This window comes from Panthera onca, chromosome A2 (assembly GCF_046562875.1).
Source record: "Panthera onca isolate mPanOnc1 chromosome A2, mPanOnc1 haplotype 2, whole genome shotgun sequence".
In the NCBI taxonomy this organism is placed as follows: Eukaryota; Metazoa; Chordata; class Mammalia; order Carnivora; family Felidae; genus Panthera; species Panthera onca.
Window position 1 is genome coordinate 154,296,975 of NC_138340.1, and position 16,088 is coordinate 154,313,062.

Consider the following 16,088-nt stretch of genomic DNA (forward strand, 5'->3'; position numbering starts at 1 on the left):
GAACATCTTGCCCAGCTGACCTGCCAGAGTTTTCACCCTGTCCCCTAAAAGATTAAGTTTTTAAAAAGGGCAACCAGTAGATTTATTGAGATTTTTAGAGTCTTGTGCTAGATTCTTTCCCAAAGACTATTAATGAGTAACCCTGGGGTTGTGTAAAACTTTATTATGGGTCAGGAAGTAAATAGATTTAATTTTAAGAAACAAAACTGGGGCTAAATTAATTCTCCTCTGAGGGAAAGATATAAATAAGGGGGATTCCCTGGGGACCGAGGTTAGCACTAATTTTATTTTTGAATTTTGTAATTCATCTGAAAGAGGGAGCACACCATGAAATCTACACATTTGTATATTCCTCTAAGCTCTTCTGATTTTAGAAATATCACATCAATTAGAGTAAGTTTCCAACATTCTTCTAAGATTGTGTAAGTCAACACAAAAGTGGCAGCTAGCTTTCAGTGTAACCAAGAAAGTATAAAATAATACATTTAAGAGAAAAGCATCAAGACCATACTTCTATGATAATGAACTTTCAAGCTATGAATTACTACTGAGGAAAAGGGTTTGACAGGACCCGTGGTCATACAATTCCGGAAAACACTGCAAACCATCTTCTGAGCGATTTGCTTAACATATTAACAGGTCGGGAGAGATCTGCAGTGAAGAAATCTGTTTAATCTTGTTCTGGGCTTAAGTTTTAGTTAAGTTTTTAGTAGGTGAAAGCATGGGTCGTTAACATCAAAGTCAGCTACTGACAGAAATGAGGCCACGGGGCGCTGTGACTTTGGTGGTAGAATCCATGAGGGCGGCCATTTTTAAGTGGCTCCAAATTGGTTGGACCACGGATCCAACCCAATATGGTGGCTTGTGTCTTCTCAGTCCTCAAAGCACTGTAGAAGTGATGGTTATTGCCTCATTCACCCACAAAACTAAGCTGATGGTGACTGAGCAGATACAGGAGACCTGGAAGCTTCAGGCATGACAGCCTGAGCCAGGCTGGGCGTGTCACTCAACACTAAATGAGCCAATCATATCTCTGTGGATAGGGACTCAGTTAAAGAAAAGCCAGACCGACAGGGAAGGCTGGTATCTCTCACAGTCGCTGAGAATCCAGCTCTCTGCCTAATTTTTCACTTTCATCCAGATGTTTCCTGTCAGGAAGGCACAGTCAATAATGTATGAATCTTAAAGGCGGAGGCAGATGTGGTTATTATTCCCTCCAGGCCTTTCCTGCCTTGGAGAAGACATATTACTCCAGAACGACTACAATTTTAAAAAATTTAAGTTGATATAGCCAGCTTATGAGTAAATGCATAGCTACGATCATTTCAGTGCAAAAGGCTTCACAGAATTACAGTCTTCATCATGGTTTAGTTTGGCCTTTAAATTTTCATCGTACACTCTCTGGATGATCATGCATGAGGGCTTCTAGGACAGGACCCAGGCTTCCAGTAATGTTGCAGCAAGCAGCTTTCTCTCGGCTGCATGAGCCTGCAGCAGTCTATTTTTAATATTTGCTTTTATTTCTTAATCTTTTCAAACAATAAAAATGAAAGTCATTATAACCAAGTGTGGCTGTGGCAATAAATACTTCGGAGTCCAAAAAGACATTGTCCCTGCCTGACCAGTTGCCCATTTTGCAGAATGTCTGGGTATTTATCTAGCAGCAAGAGACCATTATCTTTCAACACAGTTGTATTCCACTGACACCTAATCTCCTAATTAAAATCAGTATAATGATGGACTGCTTAAATTCTGGTTAAAATGTTCCTTTTCCATTTGCATTTAAAAGAAAACACACTCCTCATCACGGGTACCCCATCCTGGGCTATAATTTGGCTTTCCTTTGCCAGAATCATAATGTCACTCTGACTTGCCACTGGTTAAATCTAACCGAGCATCTAAATGTGCCTCCCAGCTTGGCTGTTGCTTGGCAACACCAGCAGCCACCTCCTCATCGGGGTGAGTTCTAATTGGTCACAACTCTTGACAGGAACCGCTGACTTATTAGAAATGACACTTGATTATTCACCTAGATGGCTAGAGCTGATACTTAGCAGCAGGAAATTCTGCATAAAAATAAGTTGTGGATGTTTTTAATATCTAGATGGCAAAAGGAGATAAGTTTTGTTAACTGGTATTAATTTTACATGTTAGCCACCCGTTTAAAGCACTTTAAGGTATTAATCTTTTCATGTTTGAAGCCAACAATATGCTCACATACCATCTCCCATCCCCATGAGCTGACCCTTATTTATTTAGAAAAATCCCCCTCTGACATCAGTTCCAAAACACCACTGCCCGCAGGTCTGAGAGTGCCAAATAGAACGAAACATTAAATTTATAAAATTCAATGAAGGTTTATTAGTTCCCGTCTTTAAGGGGTTTATAATGCAGAAGGGCAACAAGGGCATATTCCTACATGATTACCAAGTATGGAAAACAGTGACAGAGTTCACATCCTCTTTGGAGCATCAGAAGCCACTCTGGGGGGCAGGGGGTAGCATTGGAAGTGAGTCCTGAAGATTCGACGGAGTTTCGACAGAGGGAGAAGGTGCATTGCAAGTGGAATGAGCTACAGGAACAAAGGCATCTGGATGAAAAGTACAGGATGTGTTCAGGGAACAGAGGAGTACAAATTGGCTGGAACACACAGTACATGAGAGAAAACTGGAGAAGTAGGTTGAGGCACCGACAGTTCTGTGCCCGGGGCGTGTTTGGTGCGAGCTTCACTGGAGAGTGAGGAGTTATTAGGTACTTGAAAGGGAGGGAGTAAGGAAAGAGACTTCCCCTGGACCCGCGCGACAGACACTTGTGGAGCAGATGAGGGCAGCTGCAAGTCGGACCTCTGGAGTCTCCCCTTTCCATGGCGCCAGGGGGACTGCTCCCAAGGGCCGTATTTTGATCTCAGGGCTTTTTTCAGAATCCCTCTTCATATGTAGACAAATGAGTCACCCCGCCTATACACCATCGAGGTATGGGGGTCATCTCAGTTTGAAGCATAAGATAATGCAGGAGTGCGGTGCCAGGGTGTCAGTGAAGCATCCGACTCCGGCTCAGGTCATGATCTGGTATGTGAGTTCGAGCCCTGCATCCTGCTCTCCACTCTCGGTGAAGAGCCTGCTTTGGATCCTCTATCTCCCCCCCACTCTGCCCTTCTCCTACTTGTGCACTCATGTGCGTGTGCACAAGCTCTCGTGCTCTCTTTCTTGCAAAAATAAATAAACATTAAAAAAAAAAAAAAAGGTAATGCAGAAGGACCGTCTCCTTCCCTCTCCTTGCTCAGGAAATGGGTCTTCCCTAGCACTCAGGCCAACTCTGTTTTCCAAACTTCCAGGGCTCTGAAGGCTTAATGGTATTTATTTGTTTTCCAAGTTCATGGCATCATAGCTGCATGAAGTGAAATTATAACCTAGAAACAAACAGACTGAGGAATAAAGGGAATGCGGATTCTGATTTTGGAGGAAAAAGCAACAAGCCAGAAGTCAGAGGATCTGGATTTCTAATTCCCACTTTTACTAAATCATTGGAGCATAAAAATAACCAGATTTAGGTCTTTATGTAATTGTGAAGTCAGTGCATCAAAGAAATACAAAAAGACTTTCTTACGGAAGTAGAGCAAGTAGGGGGGCTCATGGATCCAACCCTCTACTGTGCCCAACTAGGAAGTTGCCTGTTCTTTCCATGGTCTCTAAGTCACTTTCTCAATCTGATGCTTAGTGACTGCCTTCAAATCCTAGAATGTCCATGGAAAGGGACTTCAGAGTGCATTTCAATTGGCCCCTCATTTGGGGATGAGGACCCCAGTTCAGAGAGATTCAAATGACTTGCCGAAAGTAAGAGGTAGAACCAACATGGGTACACGGTCTTTCACAAGGGCCAGCTCCCAGCAAACAGCACTGCATTTAAACTAAGATAGAGCTCTTCAGTCGATGAATGTTCCTTCTATGTCAAGGCGCTCAATGAGTATTCAGTCAATCTGCCATCACATAGATACTTCTAGATACTCAACTGAATGTGTTGCACTGAGTTCATTCCTGACAGAATACTGACAACTTCAATAGTACATTACAATATACAAGAGTGGCCACAAGAAGGTGACATGGAGAGTGTATTATCTATTGCTGTGTAACAAATTACCCCAACCAAAGCTTAGCAGCTTAAAACAACAAAACTTTATTAGCTCGTGGTTTCTGTGGGTCAGGAATCTGGCATGGATTAGCCAGACACCTCTCTTTCAGGGTGTCTCTATGTAGTAGTCAAGCTGTTGGCCTGGGCTGTGATCTCATCTGAAGGCTTGACTGGGGGAAGATCTGCTAATCTTACAACCATAGTTATTGGCAGGATTCCATTCTTGGTGGGCTTTGGAAAATAGGATAAGTAGCTTGTTCTTTGTCCTTCAGCCAATTGAGATACTTAGATAATAACAAGTATTTTCTTTTTTGAAAAGAATCTTTTAATGTTTATTCTTGAGAGAGAGAGAGAGAAAGAGAGAGAGACAGAGCATGAGCGGGGGGGGGTGGGGGGAGCAGAATTTGAGAGAGGGACACAGAATCCAAAGAAGGCTTCTGGCTCTGGGCTGTCAGTACAGAGCCTGACGCAGGGCTTGAACCCACGAGCTGTGAAGATTATGATCTGAGCCAAAGTCGGACATTTAACCAACTGAGCCACCCAGGCACCTCAGCAAGTATTTTCATTAGACCAATCTGGTGTTGAGTACAGAATGGATTGAAAAGTGAAAAGAAAGGAGTCTGGGAGGCTCTTAAAAAAATTTTTTTTTTAGTACACCTATGTGTCAGGCACTACACAAAGTACTAAGATTACAAAGATGCTTCCACCGCTTTGTTCTTAAGAAGCAGGATGACAGCCGTATTCCAGGTGACAGGTGGCAAAGCCTGAATTAGAATAGTCAGTGGGGAGATAAACATGATACAAGGAAGTGATATTAACATGGTGAGGCCAGAACAGGTGGATCAGATGTGGCACTGTCTATGAGGAATAAGAGGAGAGAAAATGTTGCCAGGTATCCAAACCGGTCTGGGATCATGGGGGTCCTCAAGAGGACAGCCAACCTACCTTCTAGGGCCAAGCCTTTTATGTATATGATCTCTATCAAACTCTTCAAGGGAGGTCTAATTATTCCCATTTTGCAGATGAAGAGACAGACTCAATAAAGTTAAGCAATTTGCCCAAGGTCACACAAGTAAAAAGTGCCAAGGAGAGGAAATCTGATAATTGGCAGAGGCTTTGAGTATTTGCTCTCCCAGGGTCAAGTGTATTTAACAAGGTCAGCATCTCAGCCTCAAAGAAGGACACTCCAGTGATGAAACTCTGGGGATCACCTAAAAGGAGAGAAGAAACCCTTTGAGCAGGAGAACTTCTTACCCCTTCTTTGTCATTACCTCACGAGTTCTCTTTTGACTACTCAGAAAGCTCTCTCCACCTTCTTGAATTAACTCTATTGCCCTCTGTCTATACCTTGACTCAGAATTCCCTAAACATAGTCAGTAAAAAAAAAATACACACACACACATATATATATGGATATATCCATATATATGTATATCCATATGTGTGTATATATATCCATATATGTATACATGTATATATGGATATATATATATATATATATATATATATATATATCCATTTTTTTAACTGGATGATTTAACCATACAGTCAACCCCAGGTGAGCAAGGACTTCTTCCTTGAACAATTTCTTTCCCAGGCTGAGGATGATACTTTACACTTGATGGTGACTGCTAGTTACCAAACAGCTGACCAGCCATACACTCAGCATCTTCTAGAATAAAGACAACCAATGTGAGAGGTGAGAGAAGGAAAACAGGTAACTTTCCCCCAGGGGGCATGGCTGCTAGACTGTCATCCCCAAAAAGAAATCCTTCTTTTAAAACCTAATAACGTTAATATTTTATCTGATGGTAAGTATAACATATGTGCATTGTGAAAAATGTGGGGGAAAAAACAAAAATAAAAATTTCTCATTATCCTTCAAAGATGAAATGTAACAATCCAATGAGAATCTTTTATTAAGATCTGACGATAGCATTGTGTGTTCATCTGTGCGCGTGTGTTTGCACAAGCCACCTATGCCTGCCTGTCTGCAAATCTACGGGAATAACCACTGGGCTTGTGGATTGTATGAAGATGATTGAAAGCCCATCAAAGAGAGCTTTTGTTTGTATGCAACTCATGTAAGAGTGAATATTCCATAACTACTTGTGTATAATGCAAGGAAGAAAGTCTGAAATGATGGCTATTGGCCAACATACAGATCATGCTCTACTGTCTTATAATATTTTCTCTGCATTGCTTTTTAAAAACATTTTTCATATTACATGCCCCATCTCATATCACATTAACCCAAATAAAAATGTCATTATCCATTCAGTGCAAAAAAAAGCAGGCAGAGCATGGTAGAAAATTACAATCATGCCAGTCAGCCGCAAAGCATTCTAGTTACAAGCACGTAGAGGAACCGATGGTGGGCAGTGGGGACAGCCCCCCTTTGCACTGTCCAGCATACAACTGGATTCAGTATGGATGGACCCCTCTTTATACACAGGGCACACTTCTGAAGAGTTAAGTGGAAACCGTATTTTATGTTGCATACCATTTTTGTTACATTAAGGAAGCTGGAAGCTTGATATCTAAAAGGACTTCCTTTCAAACAGTATTTTTCTTTTTACCATGTTCTCATTCCTCTAAAACAAATCTAAGAGAAATTTTGGTATATGGGATTTTATTAAAATAGAGTTCACTTGTACCACCAAGTTTATTAAAATAATGGAAGAATGTAGCCAGTGAAGCCAGTCATAGAAAGGTGGCTGAGAGAGTACAGAGTTCTCCAAACACAAAGGTAGTCTAAGAATTTTTGAGAATGATGGCCCAGGGGCCATTAAAAATGACCCATTTAGGGGCACCTGGGTGGCTCAGTCCATTAAGGCTCTGACTCTTGATTTTGGCTCAGATCATGCTCTCACGATTTGTGAGATTGAACCTGATGTTGGGCTCTGTGCTGACAGCATGGAGCCTGCTCGGGACTCTCTCTCTCCCTCACACTCTGCCCCTCCCTTGCTCTCTCTCAAAATAAATAAAATAAACATTTTTTTTTTAAAAGTGACCCATTTACATGCACTTTTGTACTGATGGATTATTAAGTGGACAGTTTGTGAGCATTTAGAAAAGAATGCAGTTGGCATAGAAAGCCCACCCAGTTATCAAGAATCAGGATAGCCATCTAATCCCTGTTTTGAGCGGACTTCAGGACAGGCATGTGAGGTCAATTACATTTCTATTTGGGCACATCATTTGACAAAGTCTTCCCCAGCCAACTGACTGGTAATTGTTGCCTGGCTGAATATTCACTTAGGCTCACGCACAGCTGGCTGAGGGGCCAGAAACGGTGACGACTGACCGATTCCACAGCTATGTAAAGTAGCAGTGTGGTGGAGGGCCACGCGGCTCCGTGTCTGATCCTGTATACCAGTGGCGAACTGAATGGAGGCTTAGAAGGCACACTTATCAAGTTTCACGTGGAACCAAAAGGACTAGGCAGTGTTACAGGAGAGGAGGTCTGAATGCGTGAGCGCATCCTTGGCCCACCCACACCGGGTACAAACACTCTAGGGCTCTAAGCACTTGAAGCTCCATGAGCTAAAAGTCCTTTTCCCCAGGAGTTTCCTCTCCAGAGGCTTCTTCCAGGAGTCTTGGCAACAAGGGGGTATCTCGGATGCTCTGCCATCTCTTCACTGTGTGTGTATGTTCCTCTCTGAGCGTCTGCTCCTTGACCTGCCATGTGGCTGCCCAGGCCACTGTCCCCGGTTCTGGGAACTGACGCAGCCCTGAGCTGAGACTACAGCTCACTCTTACTCACTGGGAATGTCCTTCTGCTTCTCGGGATGGACTCTGCCAGAGACCCTGTAGCTACAGATCTTTCCTTACCCTCCAGAGACCGTGGGGTTGGCTTGCAGAGCTATGGGAAGGAGGGGTCCAACAAAGCCGATGTCCCTCCAACCAGCCACTCAGGCTGTCCCACTGTGCCGGGGCTTCTCCAATCACCTGAATGTTTGAGGGGGAGTGAAGAGCTTGTTCTGCTCAGAACACACAGCAGGACAACTTTTCAAGGCAATAAATGTAATGTAAGTGTAAATTCGCTTCTAATGAATGGAGCCTAAAGTGTCAAAAAATCAATGGCCTATGGTGATGATTCATGGTCATCAAAAACCTTGTGGTTTTTGCTGACTGGAACCTCAATGTTTGCCTGTCATAGGTGTCTTCTAAAAAAGTCAACACACACCTGGCTTGTGATTGGCAGACAGGGGAGTGATCCATTTATGATTTTTTTTATAATTTTTTTAATGTTTACTTATTTTTGAGAAGGGGGGGGAGGGGCAGAGAGACAGAGGCAGACACAGAATCCAAAGCAGGCTCCAGGCTCTGAGCTGTCAGCACAGAGGCCAACACAGGGCTCGAACTGACGAACTGCGAGATCATGACGTGAGCCAAAGTCAGACGCTTAACCGACTGAGCCACCCAGGCGCCCCAGAGATTTAATAAAGGATCTTACCTGAAATACCATGCTCCATTTATGGAGCTGCCTTTCAAGAGTGACACTGATGACTGAGGGAGGCAGGGAGAGAGAGAGAGAGCGAGCCCGCGCAATGAGATTGGAGAAGTGTGTGTAGACCATGTGTACGAGGGGTGCTGAAGGGATGGGGAAGAACTGTCTGGTCTGTGAGGAGAAGCAGCACCTGCCGTCTGAGTATTGGAAGCACTACCAAGAGGAAGAAGGCAATGAAAGCAGTGTGAGGTTGTTAAAGGGGGCAGATTTTGGCTCAGAACAACATATATTCTAACAAGTAGATTAACATTTTGTAACTTTCCCCAAATCCTCGAGACTTTAAGAGCAAAGACTGAGGCTTACATAATCATTCCAACTCCTTCACTCATTCAACAAAGAATTACCATGGGCTAAGGCCCTGTTGTAGGTTCTGGGGCCATAAAAATGAACAAAAAGACAAAAACCTCCCCTGGCCTCCACTAGAAGTTATATTCTAGTGTCAAAATAGTAAAACCTAAACATATTTAACATTTCAAAAATGTTTTCCATAAGAAATGGTCAGAACGAGGTATTAGGGCGAGCTGCTTTAGCTACGATGTTGTTCTAGAACGGGCACTGGCTGGAAGGATTCCCCTTGATGTTTCCGACCTGGCTTTGCAAACATGAGGGAGAAAACAGAAGGTCATGTGGCTGCCCGTTAGCTCCACAGAGAATTCCATCCACTTGAGCCAGACGGCTGGGGTCAACGTGGTGGCGGCCAGAAGTGAGATCCAAACTTGCTAGATAATAATTACACAAATGTTCGCAACACCATTCTCTGTATCTTTCTGGGCATATGTTAGACGGATTCCAAAATGAAAATATTTTAATATTAAAAAAGGGGGGGTGGCGCCTGTGTGGCTCAGTCGGTTAAGTGTCCAACTTGGGCTCAGGTCATGATTTCACGGTTCATGGGTTGGAGGCCCGCGTCGGGCTCTGTGCTGACAGCTCTCGAGTCTGGAACTGCTTCAGATTCCGTGTCTCTCTCTCTCTCTCTCTCTCTCTCTCTCTGCTACTCCCTGTCCCCGCTCACACTCTATCTCCCTCTCTCAAAAATAAATAATAAAACATTAAAAATTAAAAAAAAGAAAAGAAAAGAAAAGAAACTCAGCAGTTTTCCTGGGTGGGCATGGAAGGCCTCTTGATGTCAAGGGTTCCCTTATACATACTCAAAAGTTTTAAGCAGCTGAAGCAGAAATGAATAGCCATCCAACAGAAATGCTCTAAAAATGATTTTCGTATTGAATAAGCAGTTGAAATGGACGACCTCACGTTCCTTTGGAGACTAAGATTCTATACTCTAGTAGAAGATCTAAAGTATAATTGGAACCAAGCAAACATGGATTTGGGCTAATTCCAGAGAGAGTACATATGGATTGTGGTCTATTTACTCTCTAATGCTAACCAAATGTCATGCAACCGAGTAGTGATTCTCATTTCTGTCTAAGCACTTAATGATCATTTTTGTAATTATTTCACAGTATTTACTCTACATCCTTTCTTCTTTTTGCTTCCAAAAGAACAGATTGTTTAAGCTAAAGTAGACATTTATGGCGATTGTATGTTATGACATTTGTGAATTTCAAAACTTCCTCTTGAATCTCAGCTGCAGGAAGGTTGCCTTGTCCATTTTCCCAGGAAGGACCACACATAACCTCTGTATCTGCAGCTACTTTAGGTGTGCTCTCTGCATCGTGTCCTAATTACACCTTTGTTATCTGCTATCAGATGACTCCCCTAATCAGCCAAGCCTGTGACATGCTCCTGGCTCACCTAAAAGGCTATGCGGAATCCGGGGATGCTTTCGACATCCAGAGGTAAGGGTGCTACATGGCTACATGACAGATGAGAAATTGCACTTCTGAATTGCTGCTTCTTGTAACTGTACATAATTGCTGGACAATTACCTCGGGACCAGCAAACTATGGAAATGCTAGAGGCTCATAAAAGCATGGGTGGACTGAATAATAAAAAAGGAAACCCCTGTAAAATGTGAAAAGAATATGAACAAAGGCTAGGGTAAGTATGGCGTGTGGAAGGAAGCCTTGAGTGGGCAGCGGCGTGTGGTTGGACACGCCCTCCGACCTCTGCAGACCCAGGAGTGGGCAGGAAGGACAGGGTCCCCGGGGGATGGGGGGGGGGGGGGAAGTCTGTGCACTTTTACTTCAAGAAAAATTGTCGTGCACCTCAGCCTGGAAGCCATGACTTAGCGGTGAACACCAAATTTAAATGACTAATTATTTGGCTTTCCCTCCACTTGTCCTCTGCTAAGTTATGGCTTACCGAGTAGGGCGAGAGACGCAGATCAGCCAGAAGCTGGCTCGTTCTTATTATCACTGCTAATAAAATAATAACACAATTATCATCAGCATTTAAATTCTGCCATTGTGTTTACAAAATCCTCTCATACACTTTCTCTCTCGTCATGAGATGCATGAGTTGGCTAAAGATAAGATAGGCTGAATGGTTACAAAAGCAAAGTAAATAACTTAAAAATCCTTAACTCTTCCAAAAAAAAAAAAAACACCCTCTTAACTCTTCAGCCTTTAGGATCAGATGAAATCACATTCAGTAGGCAAACTGCTTTTGCTATAGTGGGGACATGTGTAATCAATTGTAGAAATGTTTTCAATAAAGCAGTCAAAATAAAAGAAGTCATCTGGAGATGTCATTTATCCCTTAATGATAAGCTGTTGGTTAGGAGACAAAAGGAACTACATATGTGCCTAAGTCAAGCCACAAAAATAAGAACTTTTAATTATAAAAGGATATGCATACGCCGTTGGTAGCCTGTTTTAGAAATAACTTAACCTGACTGCTCCTCTAAGATAACAAAAAAGGATCATTCTGGTTTAAAATGGCCATTTAAGGGCAGGTTTCTTAGAGCCTAAGAGGTTAATTTTTCCGGAGCGATTGCCAGACACTTTTCCTTCTGTTTGTTTCTAAAGTGCAACGTGTGTTTTCTGTAATAATATACATATGTTCACGAAGCTGGTCCCAAAGTTTGTCTTGAATTTATTTGAGTGTGAAGTGCCCTTGTTTTTTGTTTGTAACTCTTACGAAAACTGTAAAATCATTAGGAGGAAGAGGGGGAAACAGAGCTAATAAAACTAGACAACCAGGTTGTTAATTCATCAATCCCAACTTGCTATTTATCAATTAACAACTCGATCCTGGCTTTGGACCAATGCTGCACAGCTTTGGGGTAATGCTTATGAGCTTTGGGTCCACTGTTTTCCCTCCTCCCTGGGGAGGATGGGTTGGAGCCTATTTCTTGGAATCTGACTGCGGCTGATTAAGGCTGCCTGAAGCTTGCAAGGTGAGGAAGTGATGCTCTCCTCCCCTCCCCAGTCTGTGTTTACATCAGTGATCAGATATGTTTTGGTGTCTCCTCCCAAATTCTGTTGCCACGCTCAAAGGACCCCATTCCCGGGACTCCCCTCTGACCACCTCCTTTGAGCTCGAGCAGGCAGATGATGAAGTGGTGCCTCTTTAGTAGCGTGTGTGATGGGCAGGCCGACGGCAGGGTCCTTTCCAAATCCAAATGGTCTCCTGTCCCGCAGGTGCTACAGCTGCTACACTACAGATGTGGTTGCCAGTGTCGCCTTTGGCACCCAGGTGGACTCCCGGGGGGCTCCTGAGGACCCCTTTGTGAAGCACTGCAGGCGTTTCTTTGCGTACTCCATCCCCAAGCCGATCCTGGTTTTAATCTGTAAGTACAGCTCCCGCCCAGGGCAGCAAGGCAGGGGTCCAGCAAGCTGGCCAGTCCCCGTGACGGCTGGGTGGCCCAGGCATCTCTCGCCACAACTCCAGGTGCCTCTGAGAGTCACCCTGCGGAGTCCGCTCTGCAGAGGCCTTATGTTCCCGGGGCCACCCAGGCTCCTCTTGTCACCACTCAGGACTACCCATCACCAAGATAGGAAGTGCCCGCCCCTCTCACCACCGCCACAGCAGCAACAGCAGCCGTGACCAGCGCTAAGTGCTTTGCTTGCACTGCCTGTTAGTGCTGTGTTCACTAAGAGAGAAGTATTCTCACCCACTTCACAGATGAGAAAATTGAGGCTTAGAAAGCCACAGCCTAGATTGGAGCCCAAAGCCTTCCATTTTCTAGGACATATTTCTCCCCTCCAGCAAAATCCCCTTTGGAAGACTTCTCTGCTTGAAGCCCAAAGCACAGTAAACTAGAAATCATACACGAAGGGTGACTAGCAGGTTACCTAATGCTGTGGAGACTGGTCGATTTATTTTATTTTTATTTTAGAAGTGAGTTTTTACCCTCTGGCCAATTCCAGCATCTTCTTGCTTTTATGGAAGTATTGAAGTGTGGCTATTGTTATTGATTATTGCCCTAACTTCTAACCTTTCTGCCGGGCTGCTAAATTGTATTCATTCCTTGGTCAGTTTCACTCCCATTTCTGAGTCCATTTCTGTGGAAGTCCAAGTCGCCTCCATCAGACCCGCAATCAAATTATAGGAGGAGTTGCTGAGGGGTCAAAGCAGTCCCTTTGCCCCTTGCCCCCTCGGCCCCCTGGGAACTACTCCGCTGAGTCAGCTCCACTTGCCGTTGACCATGGACATGCCCGGAGGGGGGAGGGGGGGGATGGCCCCATTGTCCCAGCCCTGCTACTACTCCTCTCTGAACCCACCTCCCTGCTATCCCACATTGGTTCAGACTCTGGCTCTTGAAAATGGGCAGAGTGCTCTGAGATCTGCTGGGGTCCAGAACTACCCTCTCCATCCTGGCTCCCGCGCACTGCCTGTACGCAGTGAGCCCACTGTCGATGCCGGGAAGCTGAACTGACCTGAACAACACTGCAGCAGCTCAGCCCCTCAGCCTAAGCCACCCTCTAGGAGGGGATAAGTGTCCCCAGGTGGCTCTGTCCCAAGGCCATGGCAGCAAAGGCACAGGCTTCCTGCCTGGCACAGCAGGGGAGATACCCAAGGGGCCAGCATTCATGCCACCAGCTGCCCCTGGGCAGCAGCTCCTAGAGACCATTCAGGTGGAGCTCTGGGGACAATTATGCAAATAACCAGAAAGTTAAGAAAGTGGGGGGAAAATGCAAATGACCGGAAAGTTAAGAAAGTAGATCAGCTTCCACCACTTGCTAAGATTTAAAACATGGCCTATAATCTGTCCTTTCTTGATGAAATACAAAGACCTTGAACCCTCAGATCTAGGACCTGGAAAATTAATTTCTAAGTATGAGACTGAATTCTTGGGAGCCCGATGGAAGTGGGGATTCAACTGTGCAGACATTTACCGAGTGCTTACAATGTGCAAGGAACGTGAGGAGTCGGGAAGTGAAATGAGGTACAAACCCTGCCGCGAAGAGTGCAGATCCAGAGCGGAGCCCCGGCTTCCAATGACTAAGTCAAGGCCAGGGTTTGCTTCCCTGGCAACAGGCATCTAATAGCCCTGGGGTTATTGCCGCCCCGTTTTCAGTGCCGCTTTTGTTTTTTTTCTTTCAAGTATCATTTCCATCCATAATGGTCCCACTGGCCCGGATTTTGCCCAATAAGAACCGAGATGAACTGAATGGCTTTTTTAACAAACTCATTAGGAATGTGATTGCCTTGCGGGACCAGCAAGCAGCAGAAGAGGTAACGTATCTCACTTGGGCCTGTCGTTGAAACGGAATGGGGCCTAATTTGGTACAGTTCTGTTTCTTCTGTCTCTTCCCTACCCACCCCGCACACCACACTATGCTGGCCTTCAGTGGCCTACCGCTTACAGCCTTCCAGGGCACTGGAAGGAAAGGAGAAGGGGTGAGGAGGGGGCGAACAAGAAAGAGAAAGGGGAGGGGGAAGGATGGTGGAGAGAAACCCAGATCAAATTGTCCATGCTCTGCCATGGGTACCCCCCAAAACTCATGGCCTCTCTATTTCAAGCACAGGCAATAGCAGCCCCAAAGAATTTTCTAGGTAAATTTTCACATGTACTTTTCATCGGCATATTCTGTATACTGAAAACTGGCAAGATGGAGTTGTAGAGTGAACAGCACTACCAGTAGAGGGGAGTTTAGGCAGCTCTCAATTAATCCCACCTTGACTTTCAGCATGGAGGATGTTGCTGCAAAATCTGGGGCTGAGGGCCCTCTCACGCTTCAGCTGAGACCCAGAGACTTCTTTCCTCCTTAGACTTGCACCATGCTTGGTGCACAGTAGGAATCCAGTAAATATTTGTTGTTTGAACTTGGCTGAGAATAGAAATTGGACTTTTCAGTGTTTGGAAAATAACGTCACTGTTGGATGCATTCATGCATGTATAACACTATTCTTTAAGGGCTTCGTTGCATTCAAGAACATCGCTTCGAGAGGGAAAAAAAACCCAGGGCTAACATGTCTTCTCTGGAATTGACTTGTGCAAGCTTTAAAAGAGTTGCTCAAAGATGGGTTCATAGGGCTTAACAAGGGAGGACGTGAGGTCCCTTGCTGCGCCATTGGCCCAGAAAGAGATGGGGGGTTAATTAATGCCTGGATGCACCAGCGGCCTCATCTGCCTGGCTTCCCCCTCTGGAGCCTGTGAGGCAAAGGAGTCTGGTTCAGGGGGCAGGGGACGGTGTATAGAAGCTCACAGCCCCTTGGCCCGCACCATGGTGAACTCCACTCGATGCCCTTGGAGGTGTGGGAAGAATCAGCTCCCTGATATCACTGGCCCAGCTCCGCCTAAAAGGACAGAATATTCTCATCAGGTTCCTGAGTCTCCAGAATGAGGATGAAGCCCGGGGAGGGAGGGGTGAGGAAAGCCGCATTTTCAAACCTCAGTATCGCTCTGAAGGGCTTCCTGATGACAGTTTTGTCACACACCCCACCCCTCCCCCAGCCCGAAACCCACAGGCTGTGGAATCGGGCTGAAAATTCTAAAACTGTTGCACCGAATGGCTTACTAAGAGGTGAGGGGTTTATTAAAGATCCAATTACTGGGATTGCCTCCAGCTCTTCCTTTTATAAACTCGAGAGCTATTTGTTTCAAACAATGAGCTGATCTGAGAAAAACCTCCCAACCACAAATCCAGGACTGCCCGTGTCAAGACAGAGCTATATGGTTACTAAGAAAACTTGCTTTAAACCCATCTAAACTCTGCAGACATTCCATCAAGCAGATGTGTGTTTGCGCAGTGGAAAATGCAGCACAGATGTTAAAAGGTAAATATTTTTCTAAGCTCTAGCCCGATGGGTGGATTAGACACCTACATCTATCAGGGTGCGTATTTTCCTTGGATATAACCATAAAGCAGCACTGTTTCAGTCCTAAATGGGCACTGTTCAAATAGCCTCTGTGATGCAGTGCAAATAAAAGAAACCCATCTGCACTAATGCTCTTCTCCAGCGCACGGGCCCTGGAGAGCAGCCCTTTCCTCCGGCCTCTGTAGCTGGAGGTGAAGACAGATTTCTCCCGAGCTCCGATGGCCTTCTAGCAGCCTGCCTGAGCAGGGGATGAGAGCAAAGGATGCCAGCTGCACATCTA

At 44.9% G+C, this 16,088-nt stretch overlaps 1 protein-coding gene and 2 long non-coding RNA genes across 3 annotated transcripts in view; 1 reads left to right on the forward strand and 2 right to left on the reverse strand.

Annotated features, from left to right (window-relative positions):
* Positions 1 to 16,088, forward strand: part of TBXAS1 (thromboxane A synthase 1) — a 156,058-nt gene that overhangs the window by 88,160 nt on the left and 51,810 nt on the right. The window contains exons 6-8 of the mRNA XM_060633934.3: positions 10,349 to 10,437; positions 12,184 to 12,332; positions 14,091 to 14,221. Coding sequence (XP_060489917.1) covers positions 10,349 to 10,437; positions 12,184 to 12,332; positions 14,091 to 14,221 — 369 coding nt within the window. The remainder of the gene's footprint in view (positions 1 to 10,348; positions 10,438 to 12,183; positions 12,333 to 14,090; positions 14,222 to 16,088) is intronic.
* The window catches only part of LOC132679904 (uncharacterized), a 58,128-nt gene continuing 47,241 nt past the window's right edge, over positions 5,202 to 16,088 (reverse strand). Inside the window, exon 4 of the long non-coding RNA XR_014137338.1 lies at positions 5,202 to 5,339. This is a non-coding gene — a long non-coding RNA (uncharacterized LOC132679904). The remainder of the gene's footprint in view (positions 5,340 to 16,088) is intronic.
* LOC132679905 (uncharacterized) lies at positions 14,158 to 15,628 on the reverse strand. The gene is made up of 2 exons (XR_009610392.3): positions 15,381 to 15,628; positions 14,158 to 15,286 (listed from the first exon to the last, which is right to left on the reverse strand). It is a non-coding gene; the product is annotated as an uncharacterized LOC132679905 (long non-coding RNA).